At 35.2% G+C, this 21,645-nt stretch overlaps 1 protein-coding gene across 4 annotated transcripts in view; it reads left to right on the top strand.

Annotated features, from left to right (window-relative positions):
• RAPGEF6 (Rap guanine nucleotide exchange factor (GEF) 6) overlaps positions 1-21,645 on the top strand; it is a 274,324-nt gene that overhangs the window by 90,391 nt on the left and 162,288 nt on the right. For all 4 annotated transcript variants that reach the window (XM_006899057.1, XM_006899058.1, XM_006899060.1 and 1 more), the window contains exons 5-6: positions 2,315-2,384; positions 7,865-8,008. In XM_006899057.1, coding sequence (XP_006899119.1) covers positions 2,315-2,384; positions 7,865-8,008 — 214 coding nt within the window. The remainder of the gene's footprint in view (positions 1-2,314; positions 2,385-7,864; positions 8,009-21,645) is intronic.

The raw sequence follows: 21,645 nt of genomic DNA, 5'->3' as shown, positions 1-21,645 counted from the left end.
TCTTCTGACATCCATTTTGGTCTTTTCTTCCACTTCTGTCTTTGTAATGACTGTTTGCACTCTTCCTGGATGATACCCTTGATATCCTCCCACCACTCATCTGGCCTTCGCTCATTAGTGTTCAAAGCCTCAAACCTGTTCCTGAGATGGTTCTGGAATTCAGGCTTTATCTTTCTGGCAATTTGAATCCTTCACAGTTCCCAGAAAGAAAGATAGCTATGAGGAGGTTCAGATTGGTGGGCCAGTGAATGAATGTGTGGGTTAACTTCTGACAGTTCTGAGTCTAATTGATGAATTTTTCTTTTGGTTATGGATTATATTTTCTTCTTTGTATGTTTGTGTTCTGTCTTGTTATTGAATATTGCCCATTGTGAATATATATTTGTATTTGCCCTTAACATTGTGCTGGCTAATTGGAATCCATTTAATCATTTTCAGCCTTTTATTATTTTTGTCCTAATCTGGTGCTTTCTTGTGTTCAAGATTATCACATTACTGAGGAAATCCATTCCTGAGAACTCTACCTCATATAAAAAATGTGATCTTTCCACTTTGGCTGTTAGAATCAAGAATCCTATTCCTGTGTGAGGTCACAGAATTACTTTTAATGGTTTTTTTGCCCAGCTTTTGGCTTGTTCTGATATATTCACATAACAGCAGTATTTATCCAAGATTCAAGGTTCTCTGAAGCATGAGCACATATGTATATTGTATGTGTATTTGTCAGGTTGTTTGTCTGCAGCTCCTTCTTTTCTGATACTCTCCCCTGCAAATACTAATCATCTTTTCCGTAATTTTATCCTTGTCTCATTTATTCATTGAGATTGCAGCTCCAGCAAGCTTTTCTCTCCCTCTACTGTGGTGAGGAATTGTCCATAAGTAATGAAATGAAGTATAGGAATTATCTTAATCTTGTTCCTTGTCTCAGGATCTAAAGTCTTATCCTACCTCTATATCAGTGTCTTAAAACTTATATACTTTGTCTAGTTTTGTCATTTTGTGGAGTTTTTTCAGGTTAGAGCCTTTTATGCAGTAAATGATTTAGGAATTTGTATAGGAAAACACAAATCAAAATAAAATTTTACAGAATACTATTTTAACAACAAGATTTTTAACTTTATAAAAAATAATTTTGTATGATGATTTGAATTTTGTTGTAAACTGACGTTTATATGTAACTTTATATGTAAATTGGGTTAAATTGACATTGTAAAAATATTGAGCCTCTCCCTAAAGATGCATACTATGTCACTGCCTTTATTAAAGCCTTATTTTCAATCCCTTATGTCATTTTACGTATTAATAACTTCATATTTATTATTTTTGGCACTTTATATTTTATGCTAGTGTAGTGGTTCCCCTCTCTTTAGTTATAATTAGCTGTGGGTAGTAAATTACCCTTTATTAAAATATTGTAGCTTGCTTTAAAATGGCTTTGAAGTACACACTCCCATGTTACACTCCCATATCTTACATAATTGACACATAATTTTCTATTCGAACCATTTGGCTTTTTATTCAGTTAATTTTTTAATGTGATAATCTTTCCTTATATCATTCCTTTGATTTTTAAAAAATTTTCTCAAACTTTTTTCAGACAAAAAAAAATAGAAATATTCACATTTACTTTTAGTACTGATCCAGCTTTAATTTTCCCCAAAAGCTAACTTGTGCCTCCAGTGTATAATTTATTGTTGAGTTTAACCGTTATCTCTTCTCACATGTTTCTGTATACTGAGATGTGCACATTTTTAATGTTTATTCTGTCTTTTGTTTAACATCTCTCCAAAATATGTTGGGTAGTTGTGATATAATTCTTTACAAATGTTTTGTTGTTTTTGTTTTTGTTTTTTTTTACTTTAAACATATACTAACAAGATGTGCAAAATGTAAACAGTGACTGACATGATACCTAATATATACCAAAATTAGATATATATCTTTTATCATGGTATTAGATACAGTTAAAAGCAGAAATTTAAAAGAATATTTATACATAATTGAATTGAGAAGTTATAATTGTGAAATTAAAAATTTTTTGTTTGTCTGCTCTGGGTCGGCTCCTTTGTCTCCTGCTAGAGATAAGGGTCGGCCAGGAGCTCTGCAATAAACCTCTTATCTCTTGCTGTTGCATCAAAAAAAAAAAAAATTTTTTTTTGTTTGTATTTTTGGGTTTTTTTGTTTTAGTACTTATTTTTTCTAATGTGACAGAATGAGAATTTATTGGTTAATTCCTAGATTTTTACTATTTTCCTATGTTAATGTATTTTATTCATAACCTTTGCTAAAGAAATTATTTTTTTGTTTTTTATAGTTTTGGTAAGCAGTTTGGAGGAAAAAGAGGATGTGACTGTCTTGTATTAGAGCCTTCAGAAATGATTGTGGTAAGAACTTTAAAGAATATTGAATTGTAATATGCTTTACTTTCAACTGTAAATATAGTAGATTTTCCACATCCGAGGAAGTTTCATTATTATGACCTTTTAGAAATACTATTAACCCATATGCCAAATTGATTTAGGTGCATTTTCAAATTCTCCAAAGATTTTCTGATCTTGGGAAAAAAGTAAAACCTGATACAATTATACGTAACATCTTCCAAATTTGACTGGTGGTTTTTCACTCCTTCTACCAGAAAGTAAGTTAAAGTTTGCTTTGAAAATGAAGTCTTCTAATTTTTCTTTCAATTTAACTTTTTGTCTATTTACAAGTTGTTCCCTGAAAAAAAAAGATAAGAATGATTAAAAAAAATAAGAGGAAGACATACAGAATTAGATTTCAGTAAGAAATGACCCAGTGTTTATATTTTTTCTTTTTAATTATTAGCTCCTTTTTTGTTTGTTTTCCTTTTTAAAAGTGTCAACAGTGTGTTATAGATAAGCTATTAGTGTTTTTTAATGTAAAGAGGGGAAAATCACTTTGACTAAATATAATCTTTAAGTGCAAAATAGTATTTTGCAACCAAGATGGTTTGTCATCTGTGTTTGTTGCTGCTGGTACCTTGTTTCCAGGGCCTGTCAGTGAACGGGTATCATAAAAATGCCTGTCTGTATGAGCATACATGAACATCACTGTTTTTTTTATTAGCTAAAATCTAGAGTTTATGTCCATTTTTTTTTCATTTAACAATAATAAAGAACCTTGATTTTCATTATCATCAGTATATTTATGAATACATAGTTTGTGAACTGCTTTACCATAAAAAAGTTATTACACTCGCTTCTGACTTACAGACATGATTGAGTTACAAAGACTAAGTCATTATATGGAAATCAGAGTTTATAAAAACACAGGGTGACTGTATTATCAGATCACTAAATGGAAGAGTACTGCATCTTTATGTAACTGACTGTTAGCTTCATACCCAGCCAGGTTTTGACATAACTTTAATTATCACGGCTACTGTTAACTCTCATTTTGTACCTACTCAGTATTTTCTACTGACAAATATATATGTTAATGTGCAAAATAGTTGGATAGTTGAGTTTTACTTTTGTCATAAGTATGACCTATCAACTAAAGACAGTTTTATTGACTAATGAATAGGAGTTCTAGCTCAAATTTAGATTTTCACTTTAATGAAATTTAAGTGAATTTAAATTTTTTAAAACATTTTTAAGTGGATTTTTTTGTGTGTTTATGTTGCCATTTTATTTTTAAAGATAAGTTTTACATCTAAACATGCAGAAAATTAAATGTGTGATTTAATGAGAGATTACAGATAAATAACCCTTGTCATTTACTTTCCTAGCAAGATAAAAAATAAATGCATCATTCATCCCATAAGTTACAAAACATTAAGAAAATTATGGAGACTTGTCAAAAGGACACGGGAACCAGATTGAAAGGACTCTCATTGGTCAAATATGGTACAATTTGAGAATTAAAATAAAAATTCATTAATAAGTAATAACCTAGTGAATATTAAAAGAATTCACAAATCATACTGATAGGCATGATTGAATTAATAAGACAGATGGTAAGACTCTTCTTGATAGTGTAATACCAGCTATTAATATATAAGGAATAGTTAAGGTAGAAATTAATGAATGAATGGTGAAATTTGAGGGCTAATGCTTGAGTAAGAGGAGCAAGATGTTTACATTGACTCAGTCTAGTTCCTCACAAATCATTTTCAAAGGGAAAATTACTGACTTTCTTTGGGAAAATAAAGCTGATACCATTGTAACTTTATTATCAATGTTTACTATCATCTATATACTGCTATGCTTTACCAGATATGATATATTGACGACAAATAAACTGTCCCATAATATATTCCTGCTAAATACATGGAATTAATTAATCATTAGAAAGTATCAAGAAAATCACATCTTAAATTCATTTTACAAATATACTGACCTATACTTGTTTAATATTCCATTATCAAGAAACACAAAAAGGCAATTATTTCAATTAACAGGAGAAAAGAGACATAACTAAGTGCAGTGTTTGACCTTGTATAAAACACTGTTCTGTAGGGAGCTCTGGTAACCTAGTGGCAAGAAGCTGCACTGCAATCCCAGAGGTTCACAGTTCAAATCCACCAGATGCTCCACTGGAGAAGGAGGGACAGTCTCCTCCTGTACCAGTCAGATCTGATTTGACGGTACATGCACAAAAACAAAACAAAAACAAAAAAAACACTGCTCTGTGACATTGTGAAATTTGAATATGAATTGTGGGTTAGATAATAATCTGTTGATTATCATGATTGTACTGTGATTATGCAAGACAAATATATATTTAGGGGGACAAGAAGCACTTTATCTCCATTTTATTCTCAAGTGTTAGCAAAAAAAATTGTCATATTTGTTTGTATAAATCACCATAAATTGTTGTCAACTATATTTATGGTTTTTATTTTTCAAGTTGTAAATCTATTATTGACCATAGTTTAGGTGCTTTCTGAGTTAAATTTTCTGAGAACAGACTATTGAAAATAATTCCAGTATTTATATTTCTGAGAATTCTGAAGTAATTGCCATGTTATTTCATTGTATTTGTGGACTCTTTATTTTATTCTCCTCCCCCTCTGTTATTCACTGTTACTATTTTGTGATACAAAAATGAAAGGAGCTTTTGTTTACTACTACAAATCTTTGTTGCCTCAGTAAATGAAAATTTTCAACGTTCATGAAAAACTTGGTTAAAGTATACATTTAGAAGTATATGTTTACTATTTTGGTGGAGTCTTAGTCTGGCCTTGTCTAGAAAAGCAAAACCATTGAGGCATGTGTATGTATGTGTGTGTTTTGAGAGTTAGATTTATTTCAGAGAAATATCTTGTGTGCACGTAAAGTTAAATCCTAGTGGGTCAGACCTCAAGGTGGAGGTGTCATGGGAAGCAAAGTCTTAAGTCATTGGCAGCAGACAGGGTTTTGGAAGCTGACAGGTCCATTGGTCTTTGTTGGAATTCAGAGGCATAGATAGCTTTAGCTCCTGAAATGTCCAAAGTCAGCAAGTATGGCAAGCTTTGTCTGATGTGTCTCTGACAAAAATCTATGCCAGTGCACAAATAAAAGGGAGCTCTGGTGTTGTCTCTAGAGAGTTGCACTGCTAACCCAAAGAACATACTTCTAGCCACTCCATTGGAGAAAGATAGGTTGTCTCCTCATGTACAATTTGCAGCCCCTGTAAATCCACTCAGAGGTCAGCTATGAATTAGTTATGACTTGATCTCAATGAGTTGAGTTTGAAACAGAAATTTGCAGGCCACACATCTACGGAGACCTACTCTTAATCACATGCAATCATATCCTTACAGCTTCACTTGTAATCCTGCTTTATTGACGTCATCTTGTATGCTCTTGAGTTGCAACCAATCTATAGCTGACCCTCTAGTGGATTTTCAGAGGCAGTAAATCACATGAGAGGAGATTACCCATCCTTCTCCCACAGAGGAGCCGTAAATTTGAACTGCATGCATTTAGGATTACATTGCTGCTGCTTACCCCAAGACTGGCAGAGCTAGCCTATTAACATCATAGGAGTTAGAATTTACAGTAGATTATTCTGAAGATCATGACCACCTGACACATTAATGATAACTATGAGAGAGAGAGTCTATCAGATTATTTTAGTCATGCAGGTGCTTTCAGATTTAAATAGCTTTGCTAGTCATAGTGAATGGCTGTTACCTAACACTACCCCAAAACACTTGATATGCAAGTCACTTGACTCTGGCAAGTTAAAAGGAAATCTCTTCTTTTAAATTAATTTTTTATAATGAGGTTGTATATATTGTCCTATGTGTTTTCATATTAATATCTCCCTGCCCGTTTTTCTAATACTTTGCTAATTTATCAGTAGGTTTGGGGTGGTGGGTTTTTCTTTTTTATTACCAAGAACCCTTTTAACATGATACTTTTAATCATATAATTAAATTTATTATGTCAGAAAAATAATTTTTTTATTTCTTTTTATTTGTCAGGTTTCCTACTCCCTATCCTCTTCCAAGTTTTAATTTGAGACACACTTAGATAAGATTATTATCTAATCATAATAAGATAATCAGTTATCCTCATGATAAGATTTTCTTTTTACTTTATTAGTTCATTATTTAAATACTATTTTAAAATCCAGAATCTTGTAAGTAGTTGAAAACAACTACTTATCACCCAATACTTCCTCAAAAACAACATGGAATTTAAAATGAAGAGTGAAATAAATCTGTGGGAGCCTATACTTATGCTATATTGGGAGAAAAAAATAACCAGTTCTCAACATTATACTCTCAAACACTCTTTTTCCCATCTGCAATTTTACTCAGTTTGCTTTTGTCCCATAACAAGTCTGCGTAGAGAACATAGGCAAACAGTAAAACTGCACAGAAAACCCATGCTTGAGGAGCAGATGGAGCAAGCAAGGATTGACCTAGACTCCCAGAAATAGAGGCTCCATGCTATTTTTGAAAAATATAATCAGGTATATTAGAGTAATAATCATGGAAGAAAACAAAAATAATAATTTGATGTTTTATAGAATTTGAGTTTAGTTTTAAGGTCTGTTTTTAATGTGCCAATATACTTTCCTAAAAATTAATTCATTTTTTGAGTTATTTAATTTGTGGTTACCCAGGCCGTGTGATCTGTGCCAATATCATAGGTCTCTTTTCACATTTAATTACTGTATAATTAATAATTGTATCACTGTTCTATAACTGAAGGGAGCGCTGATCACTTAGTGGTAAGGAGTTGCACTGCCAAACCAAAGGCAGGTGATAGGAATCCACCAGCTGTTCTGCAGGAGAGAAGTGAGTCGTCATCTCATGGGTGATAGCCTCTGAAAACCTCCTAGAAGATCAGCTGGACTAGAACACTTAAGTTCTTTGAGTCTGTCTTTGTGTATCTATAAAGTAGAAATGGTAATATCTTCTTTGCAAGGCTGTTGTGTGAACAGTTTATTTATATACATTCTTAGTAATTGTAAAATGCTAATACTTAATAGTCTTTATAGATATTATATATATATATATATGGAGATATATACACACACTCACGTGTATATATAGTATACTATTGGGAAGTTTATGATTAGCATAACTCAGATGTTGTAATTATTCAATGTGTAGATATAGGCAGCTGCCTTCATTTTTTGGTAAGTGACTTTATTTAGAAGATAGTGTTCATGTGAGCAAGAGAGACTATTTCCTGGAAGGAAACTGTGGTCTCCAGATCTTTATATAAATGTCATCTTTATTTCTTTTTTAACTCATAAGCTTTGTCTTAAACAGACAGCTTACTTGTGGCAGTTTCTCATAAGAAGTAAATGAAGCTTCCTTATGAGCCTGTTAAAACTTCGTAGATTATCAATAATATGGAAAAATTGGATATTTAACCAAGAATATGAACATGTGTTTCAGGTAGAAAATTCCAAAGATAATGAAGATAGCATATTACAAAGAGAAATTCCTGCCAGACAGTCTCGACGAAGATTTCGCAAAATTAACCATAAAGGAGAACGCCAGACCATCACTGATGATGTGGACATTAACAACTATCTTTCTGTGAGTATATTCAGAAGCGTTTTATGAATCTGCCTCAGTTTTTAAAATATATGATATGCTACAATGGGCTCAAGTTTGTCAGATATGATAAAGATGGCTTAGGATAAACAGAGTTCACATCTGTTGTATAGGGTAGCTATGAGTCTTACTCGACTTGATGGCACCTAATGACATTTACATATATTGGTAATATCAGTACTTGGGGTTCTGCATGTAAATTTGCCTGTTTGAAATACTTTATCTTAGTTGGTTAAAAACACTTATACTAGTGTGAATTTTGTTTTTGTTTATATAGTTTTTAAAAAGATAAAATTCTTAACAAATCCTTTTATATGTTTTTGGATATTCTTGTCTGTTTGTTGCCTGAAAGGTGTATTGCTTAGAGTCCTATCTGAGAATTTGGAAAGGAGTGAGATGTTTTATCCAGATATTTTGTGATATAATACAAAAGAAATATTTTTTCTAAAAAAGTGAAGTAGATATATACTGTATTTTAGTATAGAAATATGCAAGTGCTAAAAGATGTGTATATTCATAAAAAAATAAAAAGCAAAATATTAACTTTTTTTTTCCAAAATATTAACTTTTTAACATCAGAAAAATATATGTTATTTAATCATAAAGTTCTTAAATTTGTAATTATGGGTAACTTCTCTTTTGATTTATAGGTACTTTAATTAGGAAATGAGGATAATATAGAAATACATTTCATCTGTAGTTTTCTGGGAAAGGATTCTATAATTATATGCTTTCAGAAGAGTCATGATCTCTCATAGTGTAAAGATAATTAGTTAGAGGTTTTGCTCTTTTGTTTGCATGTATTTATATAGTAAACATCTTTTTTACTTCTCCATCCTCCTCAACCTCTCAGTCATAATTACACAGTATAGATGAAGATACTAGAGAAGTGTACTCTAGTGTATCAATCTAGTCATCTGTTTTTATATACTTTGAAAACATTCTTTTTGTTTGTATGTGTTTTAATTATTTTAATTTTAGTTATGTATGTGTTTTAAATATGTGTTTAAACAAGAATAGAAAAATTCAGTGGTAAAAGTCATTGAAGATTAGGAATAGGGGGATAATTATTTGAGGAACAGAAAAGAAATCCCAGGATATATTTAGTTCTTTTGGTGTCAGAAACAAAAATTCAGTCTTCCCTTAATAAGGAAGAAGAAACATTGTTTAGCATATTTTTTACACTGAATACTAGGTTTTAGGCAGCTTTAAGAATTGGGTTGTAAAAAAGGCCTAGAAATCTACTTCAAAAAATTAGCAAATTAAAACCTTATGAATCATGGTAGTCCAGTTATTTTGTGCAAGGAGCCACCATCAGGTAAATTGACATGATGATGGCTTACAAAAAATAAAGGAATTTGCTCACATTTGTCTAATTTTATTAATTCAGCACATTATACTTTTGAAAACAAAAGAACCATTCATGATTCATTTTAGTCTTGCCAGTTTTATACAATAAATTTATTACACTAGTAATACAAGTCTATTTTTGCAAATGGTATATTGATTATTCTTACTACCCAAACAGTCCTTAATGACATTTTATATATTCTTGAAGATGCTCTTTACAACATAACTGTCTTTACTTATGTTTTCCTTGTCGATTGCCTTCAAGTCGAGCACGACTCATAGTGACCCTATGAACAAAAGATCCATACCCTCTACAACTAACGACATTTATCAAAGTTCATAGAGTTTCCGAAGGCATGTTGTTTAGGAAGTGGATGCCACTCTTGCTTACATGAGATTTTATTAAAATTAATGTAATACTTAGTTTTATAATTTAAAAATTTGTGTACCTTGAGCATCTTTTCTATTAAACAGCAATATTACTCTTTTTTTCTTTGAAGTATATATTCTTTTATGCTTTCTTAAAAAATTTTATATTGTTTTGCTTACAAAGTTCATGTACATTATGTATCACACTATTCTTTATTTACATTGTGTTTCATAGTTTCATACAATCATTCCCATGCATTATGTTGGGTTTTTTAATTAATAATTTTAATGAACATTTACAGAGACCCTGGATTTCCATTCATTCCTTGCTGCACTTCTCTCCCTACCCAGTCACCACCACCATCCCCAATCCTCAGTTCGCTATTCTCTTTGAAAAGCAAAAGAAACATTCCTTCCCTGGTACACAATCCCCCTCGCACCCCTCCCACCGCCCCAAGTACACTCCACTATGCAACCTTAATTGTGGACTCTTGTGATAACCATAAAAGCCTATCATACATCACTTTTAAATTATTCTCTCCCTCATCTGTTTCAGTGCAGTATACACAATCCATCCAGCCTTTCTCAGTCTTACCCCAACCCTGATATCAGTCCCATTCTACAGCAGTGGCACCATGCAATATTTGTCCTTTTGTGACTGAGATATTTCACTCAGAATAATGCCCTCCAGGCTCACCCATTTTGAATAATATTGCATGAGTTCTTTGTTTTTCAATGTTGCATAGTATTCCATTGTTTGAATATACCACAGCTTCTTTATCCATTCGTTTGTTGATGGGCACCTGGGTTGTTTCCACCTCCTTGCTATTGTGAACAAAGCCGCGATAAACATGGGTGTGCATATATCTGCTTGGGTATTAGTTATGGTCTCTTTGGGATATATTCCCAGTAGTGGAATTGCTGGGTCAAATGATATCTCTATTTGCAACTTTTTGAGAAAGCGCCATACAGCCTTCCACAGTGGTTGCACCATTTTACACTCCCGCCAACAGTGAATAAGGGTTCCAGTTTCTCCACAACCTCGCCGGCATTTGTTGCTTGCTGTTCTGTTAAATTTTGCTATTCTGACTGGGGTGAGATGATATCTCATAGTTGTTTTGATTTGTGTCTCTTATAGAGCTAGGGATTTTGAACATTTCTTCATGTGCTTGTTGGCCATCTGACTGTCTTCTTTGATGAAGTGTCTTTTCATATCCTGTGACCATTTTTCAGTTGGATTATTTACCTTTATCTTGTGGTTCTCAAGTATTTTATAAATTCTAGATATAAGTCCCTTACCTGACATGTCATTACCAAATACTTTTTCCCAGTCTGTGGCTTCCCTTTTTACCCTGTTGGAGAAGTTTTGGGATGTGCATAACAATATTATTCTTAATGGCTACATAATACTCTTATATTCCTGTGCTATGGATTTATAGCCAGTTCCTACTGATTTTTCTAATTTTTCATTATGATTTTTTAAAAAAAACCCTTGACCAGGAGGCTGTTGTGTGACTGGAGCAGGAGAGCACTGACTGCATAGTTTGGAATTTAGAAGGAAATGCGTCAGGGATGTATTCTGTCTCCATACCTGTTCAGTCTGTATGCTAAGCATTATTATCGAAGAACTGGACTCTATGAAGAGGAATGTGGCATCAGGATCAGAGGAAAACTCATCAATAACCTGTGTTATGCAGATGACACAACTTTGCTTACTGAAATTGAGGAAGATTTGAAGCACTTGTTGCACAAGATCAAAGAATGCAGCCTTCAGTATAAATTGCGTCTCAATATCAAGAAAAAGATTCTTAACCACTGGACCATTAGGCCATGTCATAATGGATGGAGAGGAGATTAAAACTGTCAACAGCTTAATCTTACTTGGATCCACAGTTAACACCCTTAATAACGAGCAGACAGGAAATAAGGTAATGGGTAAATGGCAGCTAGGGACCTTTATCCAAATTATTGAGTAGTAGTGATGTCAGTTTGAGGACTAAGGTGCTTCTGATTCAGGCCATGGTCTTTCTGATGCATCCAAGACCTGGACAGTGAATAAGGATGACAGAAAAATAATTGATGCCTTTGAGCTGTGGTGTTGGAGAAGAGCACTCACTGAACATTCCATGGATGCCGAGAAAATGAATATGTCTTGGAGAGGGTACAGCCAGAATGCTGTTTGGAGGCAAGAATGATGACATACTTTGGACATATTACTAGGAGGTGCTATTCCTTGGAGAAGGACATGATGTTGGGAAGGGTGGAGGGTTGGCGAAGGAGAGGAAAACCCTCAACCAGGTGGCTGACGCTGACTACTGCAATGGCCTCTTTTGTGTCAGAAAGTGTGAGGATGGTGCCGGACAGAACTGGGTTCAGATCTTCTATTCATAGGGTCACTATGAGCCATACTTGACTCGAAGGCACCTAACAACAACAACAGTAACAGGAGTTGTCCCCCAAGTTGAACATTCACAACTCAGGGATTTGTGTATTGGTTGTGATTGCTGTTTCTTGAAGTAATATTTTTCTTTGTTCTAAAAGCAGTATAGTCTAGACACCTTGGAAAATGTAGGATTAAAAGGTTTTTGTTTTCTTTTGATTGTTGTTGTCACTTACTGTAGAGTCAGAACTGACTCATAGCTGACCCTCCAGCAGGTTTTTAGAGGCAGTTATTCACATGGGAGGAGATTGCCCATCCTTTTCCAGTGGAGAAGCTGGTGGCCTCAAGTCACATGCCTTAGGGATTGCATCTCAGTTTCCTACCACTAGATCAGTGGTGCCAATTATGTAAAGGCTGTGCTTTTGACCAAATTTGAAATATTGATGGTTATTTTGAATAAGAAATCTATACAGCAAACATCTCAAAAATGTGTGTGAAAGTGTGCAGGAGGGCATTATTTTTGTGGCTACTCTCAGGATTCACCAACTGATCCACAAAAGATGAGTAGTCTCTTCCCATGTGATCCACAGTGACCCAAAACCTGCTGAATGGTGAGCTTTGAGTTAGTTCCAACTCAGTAGCTCTTAACAACAACGTAAGGAGCTCTGCTGGCATAATCCTCAGGAAGTTATACTGCCAACTGCTCTGGTAGTTCAGATCGACCAGCATCTCCCCTGACTTGAAAAAGATGAATTTGAATTTAACTTAACTGTGACTTGTTAAGCACAGGAGAGAAAGAAGTTAGGTAAGTTCTCAGAGAAGAAACTAATAAATAGTGCTATTAGCCTACACAGGCTGTAGACTTTCCCACCCATTGTCAGAAGAACTAGATGGTGCCTAGTTATCGTTGCTATCTGTTCTAATTAGAGCCATAATAAACTAGATAGACTCTGTTAGAACAGGAGAGGGGTATGAACAGAACTCAAAATATTCAAATTCAGACTTAAGTACATCTCTTAAGACTAGGAGGTTCCCTGAATTTACCTTCCTGAGAAAAACTAGAGTGGTACATATAATAAGGAATATTATCTGTGAGTATGCTGTTGTTGTTATGTGCCGTCAAGTCGCCTGCGACTCATAGCGACCCTATATACAACAACCCTAAACTCTGCCCTATTCTGTGCCAATGTCACCATCTCCAACACACCTGCCCCCGTTATTACCCCAGTCACTGAATCAATCCACCTCATAGAGGGTCTTCCTCTCCTGCGCTGTCCCTCCACCCTCCCAAGCATGACGCCCCTCTCCAAGGACTGCTCCCTCCTTGCAACATGCCCAGAGTATGTCACATGAAGCTTCAGAATCCTTGCCTCCAGGGAGCAGCCCAGCTTCACCCTCTCTAGGACAAACCTGTTTGTTTTCCTAGCAGTCCATAGTATATTCAGTACTCTTCTCCAGCACTACAGCTCAAAGACATCAGTTCTCCTTCTATCATCCCTTGTCATTGTCCAGCTCTCCTGTGCATATCAAGTGATTGTAAAGACCATGGCATGTATCAGGTGCACCTTAGCCTCCAGACTGACATCTTTGCACTTCTTCATTTTAGAGAGGTCTCTAACCACAGACTTTCCCATCGCAATATGTCTTTTAATTTCTTGGCTGCTGGTGCCAAGAGTGTTGACTGTGGATCCAAGCAAACCAAAACTGTGAACAATCTCAGTCTCTTCACCATCCATTATGACACTGCCAATCGGCCCATTGGTGAGAATCTTTGTTTTCTTATTACTGAATCTCAGTCCATACTGAAGACCCTGACCTTCCACAGCAAGTGCTATATGTTCCATTAAAAAAAAAATTTCTAGAACACCAAAGTTCCACAGTTATTCTAAAGTAAAGAGGAGAAATTAAAGGATAGAAAACTACAGTACTGAAAAAGAGCAACCTAAAAGCTGTTCAAGAGTATGTTGACACAATGTGAAAAATGTAACTAATGTTGTTGAAAAATTTGCGTTGTTATTGCTGTTAGATGCCATCAAGTTGACTATAACACGTGGATCTCAAAACTTGTCTTTCCTGAACCATCTTCACAATCTTTGCTGCCCTTAAACCTATTTTTATGGACATTGTGTTAATTCTTCTGGTTGAGGGTCTTCCTTTCTTTTGTTGATCCACTATTTTTCTTTTTAAATTTTTTTCTTTTATTTTTTGTGTGTGCACCATCAAATTGGATCTGAGTGGTACAGGAGTAGATTGCTCCTCCTTCTCCAGCGGAGCATCTGGTAGATTTGAACCGCATACCTCTGAGATTGCAGTGCAGCTTCTTGCCACTTGGCCACCAGAGCTCCCTGTGATCCACTATTTTTCTAAGCTTAATTTTTTTCCCCCATGTACTGGCTCTTCTAACAGTATGCCCAAAGTATGTGAGATGAAGTCTAACCATCCTAGTTTCTAAGGACCATCTTGGTCAAGTGAGAACCAAATTAGCTGTTTAAACTTTCATTTTTAAAAAACCAAAACCCAAAGAAACCACTCAACTATAAAATATTATTTAAGCACCTAATTCTTAACTGAAAGATTAATGTTATATAAACCTACCTCAAAACTTAAGATTTACTTCTCGACGTAAACCTTTAAAATCCTGTGGTTCCCTCTTAGCTTGCACACATGGGTCATCAGGTGTTGGAATCAACCTGATGGCAAGTAACAATAATAACATAGAGCTCTTTACTGTGTTTCTTTCCTCTACTGTCAGCGATTCAGAGAAAGATAGGGAAATTACTCTTCCTTTGTTTCAGACAGTAAAGGAAACTTAGTGGTTTCTTTTCTAATTTATAGGCCATCTCAGCTTTTTCTTGTTAGAGTAGTGAAGATTTAAAAAAATTCTTAAAGATGTACAAATCCATTAGCCTGAGTCATAATTATTATTTTGGTACCCAATATACAGTTTAGCACTCAGAACACTTGATTGTGCTTATGTGAAACTTATGCTTGGACCAGGAAGCAGTTGTCAGAACAGAACAATAAAACACTGCATGGCTTAAAATCAGGAAAGGTGTATGCCAAGGATGCATCTTCTCTCTGTACCTTTTCAATATATATGTAGAAGAGATCATTCAGGACGCTGGGCTATATGAGGAGGAATGTGGCATCAGGATTGGAGAAAGACTCATCAACAACCTACACTAAGCAGATGATGCAGCCTTGCTTGCTGAAACTTAGGAAGGCGTGATGCACTTGCTGCAGAAGGTCAAGGACTGCAGCCTTCAATATGGATTGAAACCCAAAATCAACAAAACAGATTCTCCCCACTGGGCCAGTTATCAGCATCATGATAGTGAAGAGATTGAGATTGTTGAAAGCCTCAGCTTACTTGGCTCCACAATCAACACTCTTAGTACCAGCATCCAGGAAATCAAAAGATGAATTGCATTGGGAAAATCTGCTGTCAGGGACCTCTCCAGTATACTGAAGAACAGTGATGTCAATCTGGAGACTAAGGTAAACCTGATCCAGGCCATGATCTTTGCAGTTACTTGCTATGTATCAGAAAGCTGAACAATGACTAGAGATAATAGAAGGAAAATTGATGCCTTTGAGTTGTGGTGCTGGAGTATTTAATGTATCATGAACAGCTAGGAGAACAAGCAGGTTCTTCCTAGAAAGAGTCATACCAGGCTGTACCTTAGAGACAAGGATACCATCTGACATGCTTTGGGTATGTTGCAAGGAGATACCTGTCCTTGGAGAGGGACATCATGCTTGGAACGATGGAGGGACAGCACAAGAGAGAGAGAGACCCTGGATGGATAGATTGACTCAGTTTTGGGGGTAGGCGTGTCAGAGATAATAAGGTTGATTTGAGATAGAGCAGGGTTCAGAGCTATTATACATAGTGTCACTATGAGTGACAAGCAACTTGACAAGCACGTCATAACAACAACCCAATATATATCAAGGGTTTATTTTTTACTATTAAAAATGTTTGCATGTATTTTAAAGTTATTTTCTAACCAAATGCTTAGAATGATTGAAAAAGTTTTAAAAAAAATATTTTTATACTCTTAAAAATATTTTTATAGTCATACTACTTGATGTAATGGTGAGATCTATTATTTCAATGTGAACTTTTTAGAAAGAATAACACTTCTGTAATCTTAATAACATCATTAGAATTGCTTTGTATATTACTCTCAAAACTGAAAACAAATTTAAATGCCTTTACATATTTTCACTAGGATCAAAGCTTTGATGTATGAAAGAGATATATTTGATACTAGATTTTACTGATTGGAGTAAAGAAAATAAACATTGATTTTTACTTCTAAAAATGAAGATGACATTTTTCTGTCTAAATGTCTTTCAGAGTGGTGTGTTTATATATTCAGAATGTGTATGGTGTGAGGTGTAGGTCTTGATTGAGTTTTCTTCATATAGTTTTCCAGTTTTACCAAGATTATTTGTTAAAGGAGCTTTTGTTTCCCCACTTAACTGATTTCTTCTCCTTCTCAAAAGTCAGTGAACCATAGGTAGATGAGCTGATTTCTGGGTTCTCAATTCTATTCCATTGAGCTATGTGTCTGTCACAGTACCAGTACTACGCCTTCTTGTCTACCATGGCTGTGTAATAGGATCTTGTTTCTCTTTTTCGGGAGTGCTTTGCTTATTTCGCATCTCTTTCCTTTCGAGATGAAATTGGAAATTGCCTTTTCTATCTCGTTGAAGAATGGAATTGCTATTTGTATTGGGATTGAATTCAACTTGTAGATTGCCTTTGGTAGAATTGTCATTTTCATAATATTGAATCTTCTTGTCCATGAGCATGGTATATTCTTCATTTCTCCACGTCTTTCTTTGTGATCTTGTAATAATGTTTTCTTATTTTCTTTACATAGGTCTTTTGTATTTCTAGTTAGGTTTACTCCCAAGTACTTAATCTTGTGGTTAGCTATTGTGATGAGTATTGTTTTTCTTAGCTCCAGTTCTGTAGTCTCTTTGCCACTGTAGAGAAATCCAATTGATTTTTGTATGTTAATCTTGCATCTTGCCCCTTTGCTGAATTGGTTGACTATGTCCAGTAGTTTTCTAGCTGAGTCTTTGGGGTTTTCTAAGTATGCTATCATATCATCTGCGTATAGAGATATTTTCCCCTCCTCTTTGCCAGTTTGGATACCTCTTATTTCCTTCTCTTGTTTTACTGCTTTAACTACAACTTCCAATACAATATTGAATGTGACAGTGGGCATCCTTACCTAGTTCCTGTTCTCAAAGGGAGTGCCTTTAATCTCTCTTCATTGAGAATATTGGCTCTTGGTTTTGCAGATATTCTTTTTACTGTATTTTACAAAATACCTATTTTGTTGAATGTTTTAATCAGGAATGGGTGTTGGATTTTGTCAAGGGCCTTTTTTGCATCAATTGATAGGATCATGTGGTGGCTCTGCTAATGTAATGAATTATACTGATTGTTTTTCTTATTTTGAACCATCCTTGCATACCTATTATGAATCCCACTTGGTCATGGTAAATTATTTTTTTGATGTACTCTTGGATTCTATTGGCCAGGTTTTTATTCAGCAATTTTGTATATATGTTCATAAGAGATATTAGCCTATAGTCTTCTATTTTGGTGGTGTTTTTACTTGACTTTGGTATCAAGGGTATGTTTGCTTTATAGAATGAGTCTGGGAGATTTCCACCTTTTTTTATTTTCTGAAATCCTTTATGTAGAATTGGTGACAGTTCTTTGAATCTTTGATAAAATTCACTTGTAAAACCATCTGGTCCAGGCTTTTTCTTTTTCTTTTTTAACATGTTGCGGCACACTTTTTAAATTGACAGCCGTGCTTAGAAACACATTTGCCTTCATTTGCGGCAACGTGTTAAAGTTGTTTTATTACCTGTTCAGTTTTTTCTTTTGTAATGAGTCTGTTCAGGTAGTCCGTTTCATTCTGTGTCAGTTTAGATAGGTTGTGAGTTTCAAAGTATTTGTCCATTTCCTCTAGTTTTTCATATTTGTTTGAATATAGTTTTTCATAATACTTCATTGTTAACTTTCTTATTTTCGTTGGTTCTTTTGTGACATTGCCCCTTTCATCTCTTACTCAGAGTATTTATATCTTTTCTTTCTTTTCCTTTATGAGTTTTGCTAGTAGTTCATCTAGTTTATTGGCCTTTTTGAAGACCCAAGACCTGGTTTGTTGATGGTTTCAATTGTTTTTCTGTTTCTATCTCATTTATTTCTGCCCTAATTTTTATAATTTCAGGTTTTTTAAAGGGTGTCAGGTTTTTCTTTTTAAATTTGTAGGAGATGTTGGGTTAGAGAGTCAGTGATCTTGTTTTCTTGCCTTTTGATGTATTTGCTTACTGCTGATTACTGCTTTGTCTGTTTCCCAGGGGTTTTGGGTAAGTTGTGTCTTCATTATCATTTCTTTTAAGAAACTTTTAAATTTCATTTTTTATTTCTTCTAGTACCCAGTCATGTTCAAGCAAGGTGGTGTTCAACTTCCAAATGTATGATGTTTTCTCCTTTATCCTTTTGTTATTAATTTCTAATTTTGTAGCATTGTACTCTCAGAAGATGCTTTGTTATAATTTCTATGTTTTTTTTTTTTAATTTATTAATGCTTGCCCTGTGACCTAAGATGTGATCTATTCTGGAGAAAGTTCCATGCACATTAGTGAAGAAAGTATACTGCACTTTCTTGGAGTGTATTAGCCTGTGTATGTCTATGAGATCGAGTTGGTTTATTGTGTGGTTTAATTCGTCAGCATCTTTGTTGAGTTTCTTTCTGGTAGTTCTGTGATTTCTCAAGAGTGTTGTATTGAAGTCTCTTGCTACTCTAGTAGTGTTGTCGTTTTCTTTTTTCAGTTCTGTTAATGTTTGCTTTGTGTATTTTGAAGCTTTATCATTTGTTGCTTCGATATTTATTATGATTATGTCCTCTTTTTCTGTTGACCCGTAAAGCATTATATAATGATGTTCCTTGTCCTTTGTGATGGTTTTTGCACTGAAATCTCCTTTATCAGAGATTAATATCACTACTCCTACTTTTATTCTGGTTGCGATTTGCTTTTATGTTTTCCTCCCATGCTTTTAGTCTTTCCTTATCTTCAATTTTCAGGTGCATCTCTTGTAGACAGCATATTGATGGGGTTTTGTTTTTTTAATCCATTTTGCTACTCTTTTTCTCTTAATTTAAAGCATTTACCTTCAGTGTAATTATTGGGAAGCAAGAGTTTATTGCTCTCATTTTGTTGAGTTCTTTTTGGTTGTTGCTGGTTACTTTGGTCCGTCCTCCTTTCTGTGGTACCTCTGTAAGAAGGACATCTCTCAGTGTTTTCTGCAACACCAGTCTTGTTTTCCTTTTCAACCTGTATGCAGACTCCGAGAAGAATGGGAATCCCAGAACACTTGCTCGTGCTAATGGGAAACCTATACGTGGACCAGGAGGCAGTCATCAGAACAGAGCAAGGGAACACTGCATGGTTCAAAATTGGGAGGGGCGTACACTAGGGATGCATCATATCTCCATACCTTTTCAACCTATATGCAGAACAGATTATCTGGGAAGCTGGGCACTATGAGGAGAAATGTGGGGTCAAGATTGGTGGACGATTTATCAACAATCTGCGTTATGCAGATGACACAACCCTGCTTGCTGAAACTGAAGAGGACCTGAAGCACCTGCTGCAGAGTGTCAAGGACTGCAGCCTCCAATATGGATTGAGGCTCAATGTCAAGAAGACAAAGATTCTCACCACTGGACCAATTGGCAGCATCAGGATGGATGGTGAAGAGATTGAGATTGTACACAGCTTTAGTTTGGTTGGCTCTATAGTCAGCACTCCTGGCACCAGCAGCCAGGAAATTAAAAGACATATTGCTGTGGGAAAGTCTGTTGTTAGGGACCTCTCCAAAGTACTGAAGAGCAGTGGTGTCTCTCTTGAGCCTAAGGTGCATCTGATACAGGCCATGGTCTTTGCAATCACTTGTTAGGCGTCAGAGAGTTGGACAGTGGTTAAGGAGGATAGAAGGAGAATTCATGCCTTTGAGCTGTGGTGCTGGAGAAGAGTGTTGGGTGTACCATGGACTGCTAAGAAAACAAACAGATTCAGCCAGGAGACTGTTAAACTGGGCAGCTCCTTGAAGGCAAGGATTCTGAGGCTTCGTCTGACATACTTCGGACATGTTGTAAGGAGGGACCAGTACTTGGAGAGGGACATCATGCTTGGGAGGGGAAGACCTTCTATGAGGTGGACTGATTCAGTGGCTGGGATAATCGGGGTGGGTGTGTCAGAGGTGGTGCGATTGGCACAAGACAGAGCAGATTTTAGGGCTGTTTGTACATAGGTTCGTTATGAGTCACAAGCGACTCGACGGCGCCTAACAATAATAATAGTCCTGTTTTTACGAACTCCTTTATGTTCTGCTTTTCTGAGAATATTTTAATCTCTTCTTTGTATGTGATGGACAGCTTTCCTAGGTACAGTATTCTTGTTTGTCATTTGTATTTTTTTTAATGTATTTTTAGTAATATTCAACTTGGTGGATCCAGAGTTTTCTGGATTAAAGTCACCTCAAGCTCTGGGAGGGGGTATGAAATGTCTTCACCTGTGATATTGGTGTCCCTGGCACAATTCAGAGTGGTAGCATCAGGTTGTCCTCCTGGCAGTGGGGCCAGATCCTCCAGGTGGTCGGACCAGGACTTCCAAGCAGCAGGGCTAGATAGTCCAGGTGACGGGTTCAGGGATCTAGGCTGCAGGTCAGGACATTCTAGGCCTAGAGGACTGGAGACACCTCTAGTCAGTGTGGCTGGTAAGTTAACTTTTCCCAGCAGAAGAGCAGGACAGGCCACACTAAGACTTTTTTTTTTTTTTATACTTTTTAAAAAATTTCATTTAGTTTGTTTATTTTTCATTTCAATGAACATCTACAGAGATTTTGGAATTCCATTCATTCATTGTTGCACCCTTCTCCACGCACACCCCCTCTCCCTACTAAGACTTTTTTAAGATAGGTTCTTAGCTGATCAGCTGGAAGAAATAAACCCGTGGTGGCTTTGGCAATCTATATACCTCTTGATCAATTCAATTTTTTTAAAATTGATTTAATGATGCTGAATATTTCTTTGTAATTATCCTGCCTTTTTATTTCTTATGCAGTTAAATTTTCCTAAAACTTTATTTCTAATATTGTTATATTTTATGAGTGTAATATATTGTCATGTACCAGTTTCTTCTTATTACAAACATTTTTATGACTAAATATGTATATCACTGATTATTTCTTGGAAATAACCATAGATGACAATTACTCGGTTGTAGGTATGGAATTGTGTAAGACTTATGTAAGTGTTAAGTTTTAAGGAGCTGTCTATATTTCCTTTTTTTCACTTTTAAAAATTTTTATTGGTTTTCATACAATAATTCATTTACATAATGTTTCATTCATATACACTTGTTTCATGTTGAGTTTTTTATTATTATTAAATTTTATTAGTTTTAATGAACATTTACAGAG

The sequence above is a fragment of the Elephantulus edwardii genome, unplaced genomic scaffold, assembly GCF_000299155.1.
Source record: "Elephantulus edwardii isolate Elephantulus edwardi_28Jun2011 unplaced genomic scaffold, EleEdw1.0 scaffold00245, whole genome shotgun sequence".
Taxonomy (NCBI): Eukaryota; Metazoa; Chordata; class Mammalia; order Macroscelidea; family Macroscelididae; genus Elephantulus; species Elephantulus edwardii.
This window is presented reverse-complemented; position numbering and strand designations above follow the sequence as displayed.